At 37.0% G+C, this 21,752-nt stretch overlaps 1 protein-coding gene across 1 annotated transcript in view; it reads right to left on the reverse strand.

Annotated features, from left to right (window-relative positions):
- Positions 1-21,752, reverse strand: part of ZFR (zinc finger RNA binding protein) — a 47,242-nt gene continuing 25,490 nt past the window's right edge. Inside the window, exons 8-20 of the mRNA XM_036402876.1 lie at positions 20,506-20,794; positions 19,372-19,565; positions 18,011-18,130; positions 17,347-17,492; positions 16,821-16,983; positions 15,048-15,253; positions 14,687-14,837; positions 13,180-13,321; positions 8,200-8,297; positions 7,286-7,381; positions 3,249-3,360; positions 3,063-3,160; positions 1-2,375 (exon numbers count right to left, since the gene is read on the reverse strand). Coding sequence (XP_036258769.1) covers positions 2,196-2,375; positions 3,063-3,160; positions 3,249-3,360; positions 7,286-7,381; positions 8,200-8,297; positions 13,180-13,321; positions 14,687-14,837; positions 15,048-15,253; positions 16,821-16,983; positions 17,347-17,492; positions 18,011-18,130; positions 19,372-19,565; positions 20,506-20,794 — 1,995 coding nt within the window. The 3' untranslated portion in view covers positions 1-2,195. The remainder of the gene's footprint in view (positions 2,376-3,062; positions 3,161-3,248; positions 3,361-7,285; positions 7,382-8,199; positions 8,298-13,179; positions 13,322-14,686; positions 14,838-15,047; positions 15,254-16,820; positions 16,984-17,346; positions 17,493-18,010; positions 18,131-19,371; positions 19,566-20,505; positions 20,795-21,752) is intronic.

Below are 21,752 nucleotides of genomic sequence, written 5' to 3' on the forward strand. Positions count from 1 at the left end.
TCATGGTCACAGCTTCATATTTAATGTGGAATCACTTTAAGTATACAATATTTCAAAAGATCCAGAAACTGGTTAGGAGCTAAAAGCCAGTAGAACAGAAAATACAGAAAATCTAAAATACATCTTTGACCTTTTTAATCCTATATTTTAGGGTCACATTCCTGAATAGACAAGTTTGCCTTATGAGGAAAGAAACTTTGGTATGGAGTTGAACTAGCCACATGAATAGCACCTGTAGCTTTCAAAATAAATAGTAATGGCTAACTAGACACGATGGCAGCAAGATATCCCCTAGAACAAGCATATGCTTGGAGCTATGCATGAAGGCTGGACAACAAAATGAGTGTAATTTTTTAAAGTAACGTCAAAGCATTTCTGCTTTTTGTATTTCTAATTATTTAGAAAGCTTTCCTACAATGAGAAAGCTTTACTTTTATATGCTAACCCCTTATAATCACTCCCTTGAAAATTGCACTCTGATGCTCGCAGAACATTTTTATTAAGTGTTTTTCTTTTTTAAGTCTTTAGATTCCCTCTATTTTTCTAAAATACTGTATTTTTATTCCATAGGCCCACACTGGTTAGCAGTAGATGCTGGGAACAGAAACATGCCCCCTGCTCCAATAGTTGCTTATTAAAAAGGTCAAAGATAAATTCGACCTTGAAATGGAACAGAAGTTGGGCTTTTCTTAATAAATGGTATCAGAAATAACAAATTGTCACATGTGACACTCTCCTACAGCCATCAATAAAGTAGCTACCGGAATGTTAATCTATGTTAATCTGTGTTTTATGGGTTTGCAACAAAGCATAATACACATTTAACAGAGTAAGTGAAACTTCAGTTTCCAGTGTATAATGAATTTTAGTCGTTTAATAAATTTTAACTTTTATTTGTGTATTCCACTGTAGTGCTGTGACAACAAATCACACCTGTGTACCAGAGCATACATCAACAGTATGATGTAACTTTACTTACACCACTGCTATATTTAGATTTTTGAAAGAGACATAAGCATACACTATGGCCACAGCAAATAAATTTCTGGGTTTTTTTCTTTGATAACCTTCACTTTTTAAGTAATACTTCACTTATAAATTTGAATTATTGAAAAAAATCACAGAAAGTTTATAAGGAACAGATATAAGGAATAACCTCACAGGCACTGATATGACAAACATTTATTTTAAGGGCTGAGAGGCATTAGTACCATATTGACAAAGTTGACTGAAAAGAATGACTAACTTTGTCTAAATGGAAAATGCCCACCTTTGCTTGTTGAGAAAAGAAATTCAGAAAGTTATTTTTGGCCTTGCTATGTCACGAAGTCAGTCATACAAAGACCTAAGCATTTAACCTAAGATAATAGTTTTTAAAGCCCTTCTATTAAAAAAAAAAAACCAAAACCCATCATGCAAATCTTTGATCAATTATGCAGCGGCTTTAAAACTGTTGCAAGACCATACTGTATATATTAGCTTTTATACTGCTAATGCACAACTAACAGCAAACTCGATTAGATTAACACAAATTTGTCTTAATTACACCGTTATATCACACTAAGGAGACAAATGCCACAAGATTGGCAAAAACATTTAATTCTGAGCACTCAAATGGCAGGACAATTATGTGTTGTAACCCCTTCACATTTAGAAAAAAACATGATCCTGCAGTCTCACTTTACAAAAAAAGGAAAAAAAACCACTTCTGTAAAATATTAATTGGGAGGGGAACTGTTTTACTACCTAACACAAAGTAACTCATACAACTAGTGTCAAAGGCAAACAAAAATACTTCTAAACAAAAAGTCAAAATACACATAGCAACAGAAGCACAAATGCTGCGTTAAATACAGTCAAGATAGGAAGACAATGCACTTGTTAATAAAAAAGACAAAAAAAAAGAAGAAAAGATACTAAACTTAGCAACACATTTAAAGAAAATGCAATGAGGGAAAACTGTGTTTTCCTATGACAAGCTTCCATTTGCAGTCTTTCCATCCATAATTTGTCTGGTACAGTACATCCAATTAAAATATTCAGAATCTCACAGAAGAGCTAAGTTGTTCTCTTCCAAATCTAATTCAGAAGCTGGTTTTGGATGTTTTAAACAGACATCATTATGAATGAAGTAGAAGCAAGGCAACAAATGGACTTTTCATTACCATCAATATTAGCAATGATGACCAACATTTTTAGAAGTTATCATAATCTTTTTTGTCCTTCTTTCCCTCTGCTTCAAACCCATCAACCCCATCACTGTCCCTTCTCCTTTTACGATTATTATGGATGTTGAAGCGTTGATTCATCTGTGGTAACGGATCCATTCCTAGAACTTTGTGTATCTGACGGAACGCAAGGAGTCTCAGTGCAAACTAGAAAAACAGTACAGAAAATCACTTGTGTTACAAACAAACATCCATTTTGAGCACTTTATCAAACAATTAGGGAAGAATATCAGTGATGTATGATATTACCCTTAGCTCTAATTATTCCATCTTTCTATCTCCCAACAAAATCAATATAATAAAATGTGTATGTCACTTTTGCTGCTTCTGTAAGTGCAGCATCTTAGTTTAATGTACTAGTGTTTGGGCTTCTGGGCTTGCACAGAAGCAGCCAAGGCTTGTCACATGTCATGTTAGGTGACAAGTGATCAGGAATCATTAGCAAAAGGATCAGATGAAGAGGCAGAGGCAGTTACCTCTTTAACTGCAAGCATGAATGGTCATAACTATTGTACGAATCGTATTTATAAAATTTCCAATCTAGTAACATACTGCTGCAGAGTAAGCCTGTTTACAGATCCAGATCTAGATGTATAGACATAGATGAGAATGCTATAAATTGTTCGGGAAAATACATTTATTTCAGTGCAATAACAAGCACTATGAACACCCTCTCCTGTGAGATGTTCAATGCTTAGCTTAAGACTGGTAAGATCTGACTGCATTCTGCGAAAAAAAAATTCATGTATAATATAAAGCTACATAAAAAAAAACCCCAGAACCAATACAAAACCATCCATCAAATTTAGTTACTTCACAACTACATTCCCTTACCTGTGCACTTGAAGTAATATCCTCGCGTTGCTGATCTGTCATTACAGCAAGTGTATCAAAAGGATCTTTTTCACAAGGGTCCAGAAGGCCAGGCCCACCTACAATAATCAGGCTAATTAGTAACATATATTTACCTTATTACAAGCAGGATTAGTTAAGTGTACGTATACATAAAAGGCAACTTGCCTTTAAGGATGATTCCTGAAGATATACACTCAAAAACCCTTCTCAGTGCATCTCCAGGACTCTGTGGTCCAGTCGCGCTGCTAATTGCTTTTTCCACAAGCAGCTCCATAGCCTAGACCAAAACAGGAGGATTTAGCCAAATTAGAAGATGGACTAAGACAGAATAAAGCTGTTACTGTTCCTCAGTAGAGAATTTTGAATCCTGAATTTTGAAGAACATTACACATCATACACATCATAACTTTCAGTTAAAATGAAAAGAAACCCCAGTTATTTTATAAAGATGAATAAAAAGAAAGGTGGTGCCAGATGAACAATGAGTACTGATACTGGCAGCTGGTCACTGCTGGTGTCCTGAGGGCTCAGTGCTGGGTCCAGTTCTGTTTATTTATGATCTGGGTGAGGGAATTGAGGGCGCCCTCAGCCAGTTTGCAGATGGCACCAAGCTGGGTGTGAGTGCTGATCTGCTGGAGGGCAGGGGGGCTCTGCAGAGGGATCTGCACAGGCTGGATCCATGGGCCAGGGCCAATTGTGTGAGGTTCAACCAGGCCAAGTGCTGGGTCCTGTCCCAGGGTCACAACAACCCCCTGCAGCTCCAGGCTGGGACAGTGGCTGGAAAACTGCCCAGTGGGAAAGGCCCTGGGGGTGCTGGTCAGCAGTGGCTGAACATGAGCCAGGGTGTGCCCAGGTGGCCAAGAGGGCCAAGGACATCCTGAATGTATCAGCAATGGTGTGGCCAGCAGGACCAGGGCAGTGACTGCCCCTCTGTGCTGGGCACTGGTGAGGCCACACCTCAAATCCTGGGCTCAGTTTTGGGCTCCTCACAAGAAAGAGATTGAGGTGCTGGAATGTGTCCAGAGAAGGGGAACAGAGCTAGGGAAGGATCTGGAGCACAAAGTTCTGTTACCAACTGCAGAGGGAGCTGGTGGTGTTTATCCTGGACAAAAAGAGGCTCAGGAGTGACATTATTGTTCTGTATAACCACCTAAAAGGAGGATGTAACCAGGTGGGGGGTGGTCTCTTCTCCCACATAAATGATGACAGGACAAGAGGAAATGGCCTCAAGTTGTACCAGGAAAGGTTTAGATTGGATATTAGGAAAAAAGGTTTTGACTGAAGGGGTTGTAAAGCATTGGAACAGCATGCCTGGGGAGTTGACAGAGTTATTATCCCAGGAAGTGTTCACAAAACATGTGGATATGGCAATTAAGGACATGGTTTAGTGGTGCTGGGTTAACAATTGGACTTGATGATCTTCAAGGTCTTTTCCAACCTGAACAATTCAGTGATTCTATGATGGGCTTCTTCCCATCACAAGTTTTTCAGGAATTTTGTAGAAATTTATACAGTAGTAGCCTACATATACAGGTAGACAACTTGTCCAGCCATTTTTGAGACTATGAAACACTCTGGGATACTTGATTCTGTCAGCCACATGAATACAGTACACGGTATACCTAATGAAACAGGATGCTTTAGAAAAATAGAAATAGTTTTTTCTGCAAGACTACAGAAACTTATAATATCAAACATTTAATGTCCTTAAAATGCTTAGTATCCTCACTAGGTTCAGTTTAGAAAAACTGAAGCTTACAGCAATTTTTCTCCTGGTAAGCAAGCAACACTAATTCAGATGTTAAACAAGTATAAAAAACCTCTATATAACCTTATATATCAATATAAATATATTTTCTGAATGTATACATTTCATTTTCAGAATGTATACATTTGATGTTAGTTAAAATGGTTTAAATCTTTAGCTGTGTTTTAAGTACTGATGTTTTTTCCATTAATATTTCCATTGCTCGCTTTTATTAGACATTATTTTTTCCCAGAAGAACCTATAAAAGTATTTGCAAAAGAAAGAACTAACTTCTCCTAGATCTCTTTCCCAGAATTAGATAGATATTTCACTGCTACCTCTTTGGCAAGTTTAATTCTCAAACAATAGTTTTTGATAGGTTTTTTGGAGGCACGTGTTTGTACCTTGTCCTCCTCACCACATCTACAGTTGTTCAAACGCTTTTCTTCTTCCTTTCAAGGTGTAAATATTTATTCTGATGTATACAAGTAACTACAGGCAGTGCTAATCACTAAGGCTGCCCATTTCTTCCTATTTTAGCTCCATTTAACTGACAGATTTCAATTCTTGAGCATGTTATTTCCATACTCCTACTGTATCAGTCAGGATTTGGCAACAGTAATTAAGATGTTTTCAAGCAGGAAACAAAGTACATCAGTAAAGAGAAAAAAGCAGATCTTGGATTTGCATATATTAAAATCTAGTTCTTTTGGATCCCCATATAATACACTAAGGTCTCTAACTCAGTCCTAGGAAAATGTGAATTATGATGTCCTGGTGTTTATGTGCACAAAAGGCTGGATTTCAAATTTAAATAATGTGTAGGAACCTGACCTACACATTATTCTTTATGTGAACCTAAAATTCTTTTAATTTAGTTTCTACTTTTAGGTACATGAAATGCTACTACTGTGAGCATTCAGGCTTCCTATTAACTTATATTTTTACAACTACTTATGTTTTTTTTTAAACCAGCTCTGTCATCTCTTTCATTTGTAAAAGGTTCCTACCCTACAGAGGGTAGAAGAATATCTGTATTCAGAAAACTGTATTACTCCAATCTGTGAAATTCCATCTGTACTGGCTGAAATCACCACTTTCATTTTGTCATTGTTTTTATCAGTAAGACTTTTCCTACAGGCCAAAAGAACAGCTGACTACAGTTCAGTGCTGGTCCATGTCTCTGAGAATGCATCAGGAACAAATCAGGAATCACTTTTGGAGAGAACTGAGACACAGCAAGGTCTGACACACTACTTCATATCTCTCTTCCCTTCTGGATGTTCCTTGGAACACATAATGTGAGAGTTAAGAAGCCACATTTCTTGTTCTTCACCCATATCCCTCCTCTGTGTTGCAACAGTTGTAAGGATACTTTTCTGAAAGTAAGCCAAGGTTCATTCTCTGGCAGCTCAGTATCACAGTGATACTAAGAGAGCACTTAGCATCTTTTGAGCTGTATTTGTTTAGTGTACTTTTCATGAGATGCAGTACTGAAAATGGCACTAGTTTTTTCCATTTAAATATTTAAAAAACAGACATTACTGTTCCACTTGCCTTCCAGAAGCAATAAATATTATTAGAAGTAATTTAATAAAACTGTCTGCAAACTTAGTGGAGTTGTAAAATATTTCTCATCTAAATAAAGTCAGCTGATCAAAAAAAACACTGTTAGTGCTCTTCCTGTCAAAACGGAGAAGGAAGCAGCACAGTGCAAATGGATTTGGTCTGCAAAAAACAACAGTCAGGGCTAGGTTTACTTCCACATGATGCATGTTTCAGGTATTTGTTTCAGAATAACTTAATCCAATCCACAGATTGTATATCTGTTAGTATTTGGAGCATTTGTAAGGTAGTCAATACAAAAAGAATGCTCCAAGAACACTCAATTGAATTAAGAAAGGTGACCTGATACGACCCAGAGATTTAAGTGGCACTGACTAAAATACGATGATGACACAACCACAGGCTGTACTGAAGTACTGTGGTATTTCACCTTATGAAAGAGACATAATAAACATAAGAATTCCTGTGATTTTTTCTTTTGACTTCTTTCTGTTATCACAGAACTATCTGGGCACAGCCGGCATTATTTTAAATACGTTTCAGCAAACTCCAAGCAATTCAGAGTTGGTGGTTAGGAAAAAATAGGTTCTTTCATACAGAGTAAAGGAAAAAAATGCTAAAACTTAGAATAGGGATCTACCCACAAAGAATAGAAAAGAACAAGAAAATGTCTTTTGGAAAAAAACAGTAACTTCCAGCTTCAAATGAAAAACCTTAGAAAACTGTATTTTAAGAGGGTAATCTGGAGTACTTGTTAACAAAAAAACCCCCAAAATCCCTACACTATGTGTTGAAAATGTCTGAATTTAAAAACTGTACTAACACTTCCCTATAAGTTCCTTGTAGTAACATCTTTATTAAGAAGACTCATTAAAAAGACATTACTTACCCAGCTTGGAAAATCAGACCAAGTAGGAACCCGCTGACAGAGGTCACGAAGAATACGTATGATAATCACACAGGACTGCAGACCATTAGCTCTAGCCTTGAGAGCAATACAAAATCCAATTAATTAACCCCTGCACCCATAGCAAACAGGAGTTGTTGAAAGACTAAAACACCACTGTTCAATGGAAGCTCAGATACAAGATTGAAACAAATCATTCTACAGCATTATTCCGTGAGCTGCCATTTACAGCAGTATTTTATACAGGGTTAGTAATTTAAGGTGGTAGAAGTCAAAGTGCACAGGTTATACAAGAATAACATTTCTTGATCCCCTATACACTTTGACCCACGTTCATTTGAAACAATAAATACAGTATCTTTCTATATTAGAAATAAAAAGGATAAAGTCAAGATCTAAGAAATAGGTATAGAGACTGAAAGGTCAAGGGAATCTGTTTGGTTTCTTTATTGTGCCTTTGCCAGAATGCAAAGTCACTAAACCAAACAGTTGCTTCTCACCTTTCATTCCCTACACTTAATGCACTAAAAGAAATAGAAAAAAAAAGTCTTAAATCTAAACACAAAGCTTTAGACACATATCCCATTATTTAAAGCGAAGTTACTCTGCAGCCTTATGGAATATATAACAAATATACAACATATGATCACCCCAAGCGAGTCAAGCTTTCAACATCGCCTTCTCAATGACTGGAAAAAAAAAAGTCAAATGTGCAATAACTGCATAAAGCAGCTCCTCCATACTCAACCTCCTACAGTTAAATTTAGGGACCAGAGAAATATTAAGTATTATTAGCATGAACAACGCTGAGTGTTTTCACACAGTTAAACATTCATATTGCAACTGAACTAATCTCTCATAAGGCTACAAGAAGAAAGTAAAATGATGTTCCGAACCTGGAACCACTTAGCGTGGCGTAGAGCAGCCAGAGCGTCAAGGCATTTTTGCCTGTCCAAGACGTCCGGTGGGTCTTTCACCATACCCGAGGTTACATCTAAAATGGATTGAATTGGCAAAATGCAGTGAGGAATGGGTGTTTGACCAGGTGAGCAAGACACTTCCTTAAATAGCTTCAATGTCACACATGCCATTTAAAGTTTAAACCCTTGAACGAGAAATGTAAATGTTCAGCGGTAGTTGCTCAATTGGGATTAGGGCATCAACCCAGTAGAAAGATCAAGAGCATAATGCACTTCAGCTCTGAAGTTATTTTCATCTGCATTGCTGATTATGCAATGCATAGTACTTCTTTATTTCAGCTAACAGTGGAAAAATACATATCCCCTAAAATTAAATACTGAAGGAAGGATGGTTGGACACAGTGCACCAGCACAGAGAACACAAGACAGAAGGAACACAAAAATCCACTTTAACCAAGTAGAAACATTCAAACTTAGTTTCTTTTAAATTTTAATTGTCAGGTGTTATTTGGGACCTATTCTTGAAAGAAAAACTAAGTATTACAAATCTTAAAAGCACTGAATGTTTAGTAATCATGTTATTTTTATCATATCTTAAAATTATTTTACTTTAAAAACCTGACTAAAGGAATGTGATATGTTCTTCAATATTACAGAGTTCCTTGTTTTCTAGCACTTTCTCTCTTACCCATATAAATAAAATTCCTCAGCCCATAATAGATATGTTCCAGCAACACTTAGGATGCAAGGAAGGATCTGAAAAGGGACTGCTTTACCAAAGACTCACCAAGATAAAGAAAAGCAAGGAATAGTCTAAAAAACAAAGCAAAATGTCTGAAAGATGAAGAAAACATAGCAGACATTGCCTATTTGAATGTTCAGAAAATAATTTGATTACCAAGCTGACTGCTTGCCTACCAAAAATGAAGATACTACAGAAGTGGTTTAATCAGTGAAAATGGAACCATTAAACAATATGAAATGGTATCCTTGAGTTACTTGAAAACTATATAGATATAATGAGATCAGTGATCACCATTAAAAGTTACTTTTTTACTCATTCTGAAAATGGCTATGGTGACTAGTCACAAAGTATGTTGCTAGCATAACTGGTGATACACCAAATAAGATGAAACAAAAAGCCCTCACTCAATGGCACACATCTCACAGGAGCTAGCTGTTTGGAACAGTACAGTTTACTCCTTCAAGATCTAAATTTAGGTTAAGCCAGGAAATAAAATAAAATAAAAAATAATGAGGCTCATGAAACATGCCTGCAACAAGAAGCTTTTAGATATGTTGCAGAAATAGTGCTCTGAAACCACAAATGTAAACTAGTAGGATTCTTTAGTCTATAGAGCTAAAAGGCCATGAATTAAAATGATATAGCTTTTCAGTACAGTAACTAAATTTAATGTGAAGTACTATATTCAGATTCGAGCATTTTGATAGGATAGTCCCATTGTTCTGCATCAGGATAAAAAGCTGAAGACTTCATAACAGCAAAGTTGAGAAGAACATAGGTAACTTCTCACACTTACTTGAACTTACAAACTATATATTAAGGTGGAAAAATAAAAGTCTTCACAATGCAATTACAGAGCAAATGAAGATGTCTGAAGTGATGTTTCTTTCAAAGCAAAAACAATAACAAAAACTCCCCTCCAAACCTATACAAGAGGGGTGCCAGCTAAAGCTAAATGATTAAAGGAGTACAACCCAGATATATGAGACAAGGAGTACATCCTGAGAAGACACACCACAGGAAAAAGTGGCAAAATAAGGTTGAGAAATTAAAAATGCAAATATGTGCTGTGGGGCCAATAGTCTAATCAGTCAATTATATACACTCTTCTAAAGCTAACATGCAAATAGGTGACACTGTGCAAACTTTTAGCCCAATAATTCATTAATAATTTGAAATTTCTACCTCTGAAAATCTTCAACTTCTAAAATAGTTTTACTGAGAAGAATTGCAATTTAAATGTACAGGAAAGAATCTTACTCAGTGCTGGAAATGTTCATCTAAAATGGGTTCCTAATAGCTGTCATAAGAATACCCTTGGAACTTAAAAAGACTCTGAAAGTCAGAAGTTGCTGAGGCAGGTACTACATTGACGAAACACAGACTAAAAAAATGTATAAAGGGAACTCCTGTAATATTTATTCTGTGGATTTTTGCATATGTTTCACATTTCTGGATTAACCCCTTAAAGACTGTGTAACTAAAATCAGATGCCTAACCTACCACCCTACTAAACTAGGACAAAAATGGAATTAATTTACAAAACACGGGCATGAATTCTTACCCTGTATAACTTATTACTAGCCTAAACATAAGGGGTTAATCTTTTATTAGACGTGCTGTGTCCACACTACCTCTTCATTAAAAGTTAACAGGTATGTCAATTTAGGTAAGTTTTATTATGTAAAATGCATTTTATCCAGTCAACTATTATAAGACTAGTGTGAACACTGCTTCATTCTAGGAGAGAGACAAAGACGAAAGGAAAAAAACAAAACAAAAACCAAACACAAAGTAACAGCAGATGCTAGGACTATGCATCCAAACCCCTCCTTTGTAAAGCATGGCAGGTGTGACACTGAGCTTTAGAAAACCTTGGTCAAAAATCCTTCCGATGTCTTGGCAGCAACCCCTGACAGGAATCAAGTCCCTCTGCTAGAAGGCTTTGGACCGGTGCTGTTAGCTAAGGATAAAAGAGACACACGCGCACACGCAGAGGTGTTTGTAAGTATGTACACTTTGTTTGCCGAAGGAAGACTCCACAGCTGGGTTAGAGCTCTTCGAATGTATCAGATTCGGTTAACTGTCAAACGCACAATACTGTCAGGAACAGTACCTATGCGGTTAACAATTTCATTTCACTGTTTGGTTTTTTTTTTTTAGCCTTTTACTTAATAACACATCAAACATGATTCTACTCCACGTGCAAGACTCAAGTTGCATCTTTACTCCAACTGGTTCTTCCGGTAAAGCCTTCCTTAACACCTGAACTAGCTCCCCAAGCGGGCTAAGGAAAATGAAAACTTCAAACCAATGTAAGACACAGAGCATGAGAAGCTGCAGTAAGAAAAACACAAACACATACTGTTACTCTGCAGCAAATAAGCAGCAGTCTTCGGAATAAGGAACTTCTTTGCTGCAATAATTGGCAATTCAGTCTTCTATTTGCTCCAGTTTCAAAAGTGAACTTTTCTGCACATCCATTTTATACTGCTCAGTGTCTTGAAGAGAAATCTAACTTGATTTTGTTTGCCTAGAGGCAGTACTGCATTCAGCAGTGAATAAACTCACAAAGATAATTTAACTCAAGTGTGGGTCAGACAAAAATACAGATTTGTTTCCTTTTGGCGGCGTAACTTAGGGGACTGATGGTAGTAATTTGAAATTTGTTTTACTTTTAGTCCACATCACAGAATTTTGGGCCAGAAACCACTTAGTTGAATTGAGTATAGTGGCAGGAATCAATACTGCACTTCTGTACAGTACATCAAGAAATACACATTGTGTTTAAGGTTCATTTCATTAAATGGTTAGTCTAATTTAATGATAAAATGCTTTTTTTTAGTAAACTTGAATAATACGGAAAGTTGGATTCAGCCCAGAGTCATGTTATACTCAGATTGTCCAAAACCAAGTAAAATTGGTTGGGTGTGACAGTACACATACAAAGCCTTTATAGCTAGGATAAAATGAACAGCTTAAAACAAAAGCACTCTAAGACTCTTTGGAAGTCATCCAAACCACAAAATACATGTTGAAAATTTTTCTTTCTTATTATGTAGGATGACTTTGTTAACATAGCTTGCTTATAAATGCACTAGTCACAGCTACAGGACACTTAGTAATGCAATATAAAAACCTCAAGTGTTTTAGAGGACATGTAGTGATGAGATGAAATCTAAAAAAAAAACCTCAGTGGCTTATATAAATACGTATATACACAAGCACATGTATACATACACACATAAAATTTCTTTCAACCTGTATATGAGAAGTGTTAAAACAGCCTTGGATTTCCTATTTGTAGGTTCACTGTCAAACACCAGAACCCTGTTTGCTATGATCTCTTTCAACTATGAAAATACAGGATTAAAAGGAAACAAAAGTTAATTTTATCTGACCCGTAAATAAAAAGAACCAATGTACTGCAGACATTAATCATGCTTGTTGGCTTAAAAGCTTTTGGAGCTTTGAAAGTGTTACAGAACAGACCCTAAAGCAACACTGCTGGCACCAGAGAAACTGTGGACTTCAAAAACGTAAATTGACTCCCAAGCTCCACCTTCTGCTTCAGCTCAACGACAAAGCCATTTCTTATTGTACTAGTTGGGTTTGCCAGTTGGATAGAAGAGTGATTGTAATACCAGGAGCCTAAATATACTCAAAAAGCACTCCAGACCAAAAAACAACCTCAGAGAGCTGGAAAAAATCGCATTATCTTTTAAAGTTAAAAGCACTGTTACTGTCAAAAGTACTGTAAAAGTGCATTTTAAGTGGCACTGTTCAGAATGTCTAAGTGATGGTAATACTGACCCAGTTCAAACCCAAAAACCTCTGATTTGATTTTCTAAATCCATACAATCTTTCTCTTAAGGCAAGTCTGCTCTAGAAAGCCAGTTTATAGCCACTTGCTATAAAATACTTAGTTTTCCACATGATTTTAAAAGGGGGAAAAAAATCAAGCTTGTACCTTTTCCAGAAAGCTGAGGTTGGACATAAAGTTAGAAATTTTAAAAATTAAATAAAAGCATCATATACACATTTATTTTAACCAACTGTTTTCTACTGAGACTGGTTGTTGAAAAACAAAGTTTTGATCAAATATGTGTGCCAGCATGTTGCCTTCCAGGACCTTAGTGCCATCTTAAGCAGAATAGATAAACATAAAAACACAGGTGAGAAATAAATAACATCTTTAACAACTTCCCAACCTCCATCCCTCATGTTCTCTTCCCGAATGACTGGAGATGTCAGTGTGATTGTAACTTGCATTTTGGGTTCCACACACGAATTTAAAATTATTGCTGCTTCTGGGACTGCACACTTGATATCGTATTTCTCTGGACTTATTACCTAAATATCGAGAAACAGAAATTTCTGTTAGCGTGTGGCCATTAAAAGTATCAGGAAGAAAAAGGATTCCAACATATTCTTTTTTCAGCAGAAAGACAGAAACACAATATAATTATATGAAACAGATACCTATGTAGTCATAAAACCACGCTACACAGTATAAAGATATGTAGACTTGCATATTGTTTCCAAATTATTAATGAAAATACGTAACCAAGCAGTTAGAATTTAAAAAAACTGCCCAGAAAGGAAATTAATAGACGTTATATAACAAGAATCTTGATGGTGTTTGAAATAAAGCCTCAGAGCCAATTAAAATATCAGCAGGGTGTTTCTCACTGAAACACAGAAGTCTTTGAAAAGCAAAGATGCTTATTTTTCAAGATCACAATTACAAATGGGTATTGCTAGGTATATTCTGTGCTTTGGTGTCACAACGTGCTAAGAAAAAGGGGCAAGATAAGCACCAGGGAAAAAGTGTAAGTTTAACTAATAAAGTGTTTATTTTGAATTGCTTTTTGCAACTTTATTATATAAATTCTAAATAGTCCCAAAAGAAAGCTGTAGGCTCCTCTGTGACCTTCTACATACTTGGTGAACATTTCCACAAAGACAGACCAAGATGTCCATTTGTTAAATTTACTTCTGTTCTGTTACTTCAAAGAAGTGCAAACTTCAGACTATTTTTTCATTATTCCTGCTACAGCTTCTATCATGCAAGTGATTCTGTGAAGCATTTTACTTGATTGCATTGAAATACTGATGCTGCGACAAGCACTCTACAGTGACAGGCTTTGTTTAACAGAGAGCAGAGACTTTATACTTTCTTGTGGAAATAAAAAGGTTTTATATTTCACTGAATGGTCTAAGACTGCATATTTACTTTTTTAAACAGTCTACATCCTAAAAATCCCAAACTAGATTTAGCTGGCTAATTTTGAACAATAAAGCACTGACACATACAATAAGGAAACAAGATATAAGTACAAAAAATGGCATTAATGGAGAACTTTGACTTGAGGCAGCAGATGTGCTGTAACATGTAACGTGCTGTAATTATCTCTATTGCTAGTAACTGATTAATGGTCTTCCTTGTGTTCATTTCTATTTCCCAAATAAAAGAAATCTGTTAAATGGTGATTGATACTACGCTGCTAGAGCACACTCTTGTATGGTCACAATATGGAGGAAGCAGAACATGCAGCAGTCTCTGAATTCAGATGAAAACACTCAGAAAATGGAAAGAAACTGAACCTGAGCTACGTCATGTAGGAGCACAGTGAGTCCTGCTGACATTTAACTTGAGGACAGATTTTCACAGTACTTTTACAAAAACTCAAATCCAAAAATCTAAATTCTACTTACTGCAAGTTGCTTAGGGAGGCTTTCAGCAATACGACTGAGTAATGTCTTGGAGGGCTTCTCAGCACACAACAAAACAAGATTGACATTTCGGTCTCCACGGAGCAGCAAACCTTTAGCCAAAACGCCCACCCGTAAAACGCCTTTCAAAGCTCTGTGAATTGTAGTTGAAAGTTGCAGTTAAAATAATAATGTAAAAATCATAAAAATAATCCTGAATATAGAAAAGTAAAATAAAATTGTACTCCACATCTTTCTGAGACTTCAAAAAACTGCATAAAAGCCCAAAGAAATGAGATCCTGAAAACACTGATAACAGGGTAAGGAAAAACCATAAAATGCTTAGAAAGTAATTTAAAAATACCTGTCTTTACTGCCATCCTTTTTGTCATCTCCCTCTTTGTTCTTGCTTTTTTCATGATCAGTCATGCTGTCAGAAACCAGCTTCAAAGCACGCTCAGTAATAGAAACAATTTTTTGGACTGCCTGAAGTTCCTCCTCAGTTGGATATATAGCAGCATGCTTGGTCATCACGTAGCGATCGTCAGAGGAGTCAGGGCGGCGCAGAGGCTGAACAGACAAAAAAAGTGTTCTTCTGAAACCTGGGGGCACTTCCAAGATCACAAATGGAACAAAATACCAAAACCCAAACATGTGGCTAAGGAACAGAATATTCAAACCTCACATCACTGAAATGTAATAAAACATGAAGTTTCCTCAACAGCCTACACTGTCACAATGAATCCCGTCTGAAAAGACATGAAGAGTATCAAAATTTAAACTAAGGACAAATCCCAAGATCAGAGGTACTCCTCAACTGGAAAATATTTGGATATTGCTGCAAAATAAAGTACCCATGATTTCTTTTGTACAATCAAAGCATTGTACAGGATGACTTCAGAAGGTCATCTAGTCCAATCTCCTGTTCAAAACACGGTCAGCTGTAAGACCACATCATGTTGCTCAGGGCTTTAGCCCATTAGTTTTTGAAAACCTTCAAAGATGGTGGCTGCGCAACACCTGTACAAAAAAAGATTTCCTGTATTCAGTCTAAATCTCCTTTGTGTTTGCTTAAGCTGGATGCATCTCACCCTCTCATGACTATAAAAAGCCTGGCTCCTTTATAAAGCACAGCTATTAGAAGGCTACTCTATCCCACTGAAGCTCTCTCTTCTCCAGGCTGAACAATCTCAGATGCCTCAGTCTCTCCTCACAGGGCAGGTGGTCCAGACCTCTGAACATCTAGCACCACACTGAGCCCATTATAATTTATGTATCTTCTACTGGAAAGCCCACAATTAAATGTAGCATTGAAGTCAGGGTCTTATGAAAGCTGATCACTTCCCTTTATCAACTGACTGTGCTCCTCTTAAAGCCCAGGTAGCTGCTGGCCCTGCTGCCAGGGCACACTGCTGACACATGCCCAGACTGCTGTTTGCCAGGACCCCCAGATCCCTTTCAGGAGAGCTGCTACCCAGCCTCAATCAATGCAAGGGGTTCTTCCTTTCTGAGTGCAGCATTAGGCACTTGTACTTGCAGAATGCCATAAAGTTCCACTCCTACAGCCCACCTAGGTGCCTCTGGATGGTTGGCCTTGCCATCCAAGGTATCAGCTATTCTCCCCATCCCAACGTGATTCAGGTTCATACCAGCTGCAAACCTCAGCAATGTGCACTCACTCCATCACCTTTCAGATCCCTGATCCTTTTCAGTCTAATACCAGAATCAACCCATGTGCAGTGTGGTACTGCACTCTACACTGCTAGAATATGATGCACCATTAACCGTTATTCTCCAAGTCTGATGGAGCTACTTTTTATCCATACACTTGTCCACAATTAGGTAAATAATGTTGTATAACACAATCAAATAAAATAAAAAATAGAAAAATTCAGTATGACTTGTGTTTCATAAGAAGCAATATTTAAAGCATCCTCTTGTCATTTCATTGGACTTATTTTGGAGGACTAGTACACCTACACCATTTCATTAGCATATAATTTCTTCCTCTCTTTTCCAAATCCTTTATTAAGAAACACCAGAGACAAGTGCAGTAGCACTGAGTAATTTTATATTTCTTAACTGTGCCTCCTGGTAAGAATGGTTTAATTTTTTTTCCTCAAGGTAAGAAACTCACTGCTGGTCCTTGAGGTTGAGGAGGCATTCCAGGTCTAACTCCCAGGAGACCTAGTGGTCCTGGAGGGCCATGAGGATATCCTCCATCTGGTATTCTGCGACGGTCATCCCAGTGATGCTGCTCTTCCTCCATTCTCCTCCAGTACATGTCCTCTTCATAACGCCTGAAGTGCATCAATCAAAGTATTCTTTTTATACAGCAGTTAATACTTGACACTGCTCTAGACAGATCCTTCTCTGTCTTCAACAACTTTTAGCAGTCATGAGCAAATACCAATGAAGAGACAGTAGCAACATGAATTATTGTTGTAAAAGTAGGTCTGCATTTATGGCAAAGTAATTCTACTAACTCTGCATTACTCAGAAGGATTGAAGAATAGCAAACAAAAATCCCAGTGAGAGAATGACAATTTAAAACACGACAGTATGGAGTTCCCTAAAGTATTTAAAATAAGTAACTATGGCGTTTAGTTTCAGACAATCTGACAGCAGGTTGTCACATTCATTCATGAAACATAATGCATTACCTCATTTCCATCCTCCAGCGTTCCTCCTCTTCTCGCCTTCTCCAGTATTCTTCTTTCTGCATCTGTTTTCTCATCTTCTCTTCCTGAATTTTTCTTGCTCGAATACTGGGCTTCACTTCTACTTGTAAGTCTGGGTTTACTTTTTTCTAGATCAGAAAAGTAATGAATTAAATGTTGCATTCCTGTCCTCATCTCAAGGTTATGGAGTAGTTCTGACATATTTAACATACACTACTCATCTACAATAAAATCAAAAGGAGCCGAATGCAGTTTTAGAACTTCACAAATGCAGTTATCATTAAAAAGTCTGCAACACAAAGAGTGTGTGCTGTTTATCCTACCAAAAACACTGAGCAATACTATTTCATACTCTTTAAACTTCATGGTAAAGAACATAAAGAACCTATTGTTGCTTCACTTCACTAAGCATTGCTTAGACTACAAGCAACATTCAAAACATTTTAAAAAGCCTCAACCAAAATGTAACTTCACAGTTTGCATTATTCTTTTAAGACTACACTGCCTATAAAATATATTTCTCTTTTTTTACATGCTGTTTACTCAGAGTGCCTACTTTTGTCTAGTCTTTAAACCTAAGAGCAGGTGACCAGACCAGTTAGCTGGTATCTGGTCGATTTTCAGAGAGAAGCATTAGCATTTTTACCTTGTACTGAAGTCTGTGCCGCCGCCCTTTCAAATGCATCTCCTTAGCATTAGGATCATTGAAACTGCATTCACAGAGTTTACAGTGAAAGCGGATCACCTTTCCTTCATCATTCCTTACCTGGAAAATAAAGTTATAACACATTTGGTCATTTCTTTTTTATTTTATAAGGCTGATATAAAATTAAATTATCCATTAATCAAATTATCCAGTGCCACGTAGATAATGTCTACGTGTCCTAAAACATGTTAAGAAGTTCACACAATAACTGAAAGAAGGCAAAGTAGAAAAAAAGAACCTTCATTTCTGACAGACACACCACCATGCTTGGTAATGAGCAGGGAACAAGGTCCTTCCATTTCAAAGAGTACACAGCTTTAAATTCAAACCTGAACATAGTGAGCTAATAAATCACAGACCTGTGTATCATGCAAAATTCACATCGTCAGTCTTATCTTCAAGGAGAACCCAGAGAATTACAGTCAACCCCATCCTGATCTCTGAGAAGGCAATGGAGCAGCTAATCCTGGAAACTATTTCCAGGTACAATGAGGGCAAGAAAACCATCAGGGGCAGTCAGAATGACTTCACCAAGGTGAAGGCCTGGCAGATGAAGGCAGAGCAGTCAAGATTGTCCCTGTGGACTTCAATAAAACCTTGGACACAGTCTCACCACAATATCCTCCAACACAAGCTGCCAATGCATAGGCTGGATAAGTATACAGTGAGCTGGACTGAAAGCTGTCTGAAAAGCCTGGCCAAGGGTAGTGATCTGCAGAATGAAGCTCAGTTGGAGGCCAGGAGCCACCAATACAGCCCCTGGATCAATACAGTCCTGTAACATCTTCAGTAATGCTCTGGATTGATCCTCAGCTAGTATCCTCAGCTAGTTTGCCGATGACATAAAAAACTAAGAGGAGGGGATGATATACCAAAGGGTTGCATTGACGTCCAGAGGGACTTCAACTGTCTCACCTAGTGAAGAGAAGGCTGAGTGGGATCATATCAGTGCATATGAAGGGGAGGGGCGCAGAGAGGACACAGCCAGACTTTTTTCAATGGTGCCCAGTGCCAGGACCAGAGCCAATTAGCACCAAGTGAAAAATAGCTGAACATCAGAACACTCTGTTATTGTGACTGACTGTGCTCTTGCACAACTGCTCAGGGAAGTTATGGAGTCTCCATCCTTTGACATTCTCAAAAAACATCTGGACATGGTCCTGGGTGACTGGCTGTAGGCGGTCCTTCTTAAGCAGGGCGACTGAACCAGGTGATCTAAAGAAGTCCCTGCCAACCTCAATCACTCCATGATTACATTCACTATAACAGTTAAAAAATAATACATATTTTCATATTAATACCTCCTCCACATAGTCATGGCCCACTGGTTGGACATCACTTTGCAAGGCAGCAAGAGTTGTGGGAGTAACTGGTTCAGCTGCTGTGTCAGGCTTTACTTCCTGTGTTTGCACTGTAGCAGCAGGAGGTGTTTTAACACTTTCAGCTGATTTCATTTCTTCCATTTTACTTCCTGTTGTCTGAAGCTTATTACCACCTAGAAATCAAAACCAAAAGTTAAATTATTGCTCTTCATAAAATGAGAATGTGATTAACCATAGTGTGCAAACTGAAGATTTTATTAGCAAATACCTATGATTTGGGCAAAGAATTATAGGTCTTTTAAAATCTATTGGATTTTAAAATCAACCAAAACTTAAGTATATTTTCAATATAATTAAATATTTTAACAGTAAATTTAACAACATTCAGGTTACTTAAACACTGAAGTTGTTTACTCTAATAAGAAAAACTTCTGCTTTAAAAAATCACCATTTTTGTTATTTGTTTTCCTGCTTTTTCAAGGGACAGGACTGAATGGGAAACAACTCAGAAAATGTATTTTAATAATCTTTTTTTTTTGTTATTTTGAAAATTTATATATTTAAAAAATGTACTTCAAAACTTTATAATGTTTGTACTAGTAAAGGTAGTATACTCCTAGCGATGCAACTGTATAGGTCTTTCCTTGAAGAGCAGGATAGCTTATTGTGGAACAGCTGCTTCCCATCTCTGTTATACTCAGTTCAAAGTTTATATGGTTAGTTTTCCACTGAAAAAGGATGTTTCGGTTGCCCATCACAAACTGCCAATCTACTGCATGTACATTAATAGCCCAGGCTGTGAGCTGAAACTAGGACTATAAACTGCAATACTCCAGCAGCTACTACATAAGAAACAAAAGGTGGAAGGCTTCTTATGAAGGTGGGAAAAATATTCAGGAGGGGCCACGTGGAGACAACTGGGCAGAAAACACCAACATCAATTTTGAAGCAAAACTTTTATAGAAATTCTCACTTAACAGTAATTCCCTTAAACACAGCAGAGTAACTCATGCATGGAGTTACCTAAATATATTTGTGTCTGCTGAACTAGTTCTTAAGAAAAATTTACAGAATAGGTTAGGTTTCAAAATAAAGACTGACTTCTGTACTTGCCAACAAAGTTTATTTTCGGTGTAGATATTTTCTTTACTGCTATGTTAGCAGCAGTTGAAGATGTTTTGTTGTTGGATGCAGTGTTAAGTGTGGTGTTTGCCGTGGGAGTAAGAACTTTCACTGCAGAGGACGCAACAGAGGAGTTCACTGTACTGCTGCTAGTTGCTATATTTGAAGCAGAGGACGTTGGTTTGGAAGCAGATGTGGATGTTGAGGAAGTAGCTTGGGTAACCACATTTGGTTCAGTTGAAGGAATGGGTTTGCCAAGTTTTGTATGCAACTTTACTACCTGTAAGTAGGAAGAGAAATTAATAACATTATCTCCCTGAGATACATTATTTTTACAGCTATCACAAGCAAAAATATCAATATCTAAAAAATCAATATAAATAGCTTGTTTTTTTGTTAGCTTGTTTTTTTTGCAAAAAGTGGCCTTAGTAAAGAAAAAAGATGGATGCGTAAAAGCTCTTGTCATCTATAACAGGGAAATAGGCACTTGCTATCTCACATTGCTTACTTACTTTAGAAATTCAGGCATTTACTCCAGCAACTGTTTAGATAATAAACACAACAAGCTTACAACTCAAGATAAATTCAAGCATACATTTTGCTCCTAATGTTTCAATGTATCTGTTTTGTTGCCTCTTTTTAGTCTCCTTCAAAGGGGCAGAACATTAAACTGTTTTGGTTCCAAACAATATTTGTAACTAAGAATTATTTAGCTCAGATTCAGCAACACTGTGTCTTTTGATTGCTACATTTCAAGAGTCTTCATATTGAAAGATTTTACACGTTATTTAGCCAAGCTGAAGAGAATCCCTTAAGCAAATGCCTTCCGTTTTTCCCTTTTTTTTCTAATGTTTAGAAATAGTTAAGGAGGATTCAAGAGGTATTTCAGAGCTCTTTAGTATCACACAGAAAGTAAAGAGGTACATGCTTATTAGAATTAATAAGCACAGGCCTTTCTATAATATGTCTCTCATGGAATAATACTTCTTTTTGGTGTCTGCTGACCACCATCTGAAAAAGCAATGCAAGTAATCCATATGAAAAAAATATGCAAGATCAAAACTAAAGACTGAGTGTTGAAAACAGCAGTAAAAAAAATACAAACCTGTGAGACACACCTTAAACGTGAACATGTACACAATCATGATATGCACACAACTATCCAAATTAATTTCTTAGCCTTTTGTTCTTATTTTTTATGTTCCCTATCAGAATACTGACATGTTAATGTCACACAA

The sequence above is a fragment of the Molothrus ater genome, chromosome Z (genome assembly GCF_012460135.2).
Source record: "Molothrus ater isolate BHLD 08-10-18 breed brown headed cowbird chromosome Z, BPBGC_Mater_1.1, whole genome shotgun sequence".
NCBI classification, from domain to species: Eukaryota; Metazoa; Chordata; class Aves; order Passeriformes; family Icteridae; genus Molothrus; species Molothrus ater.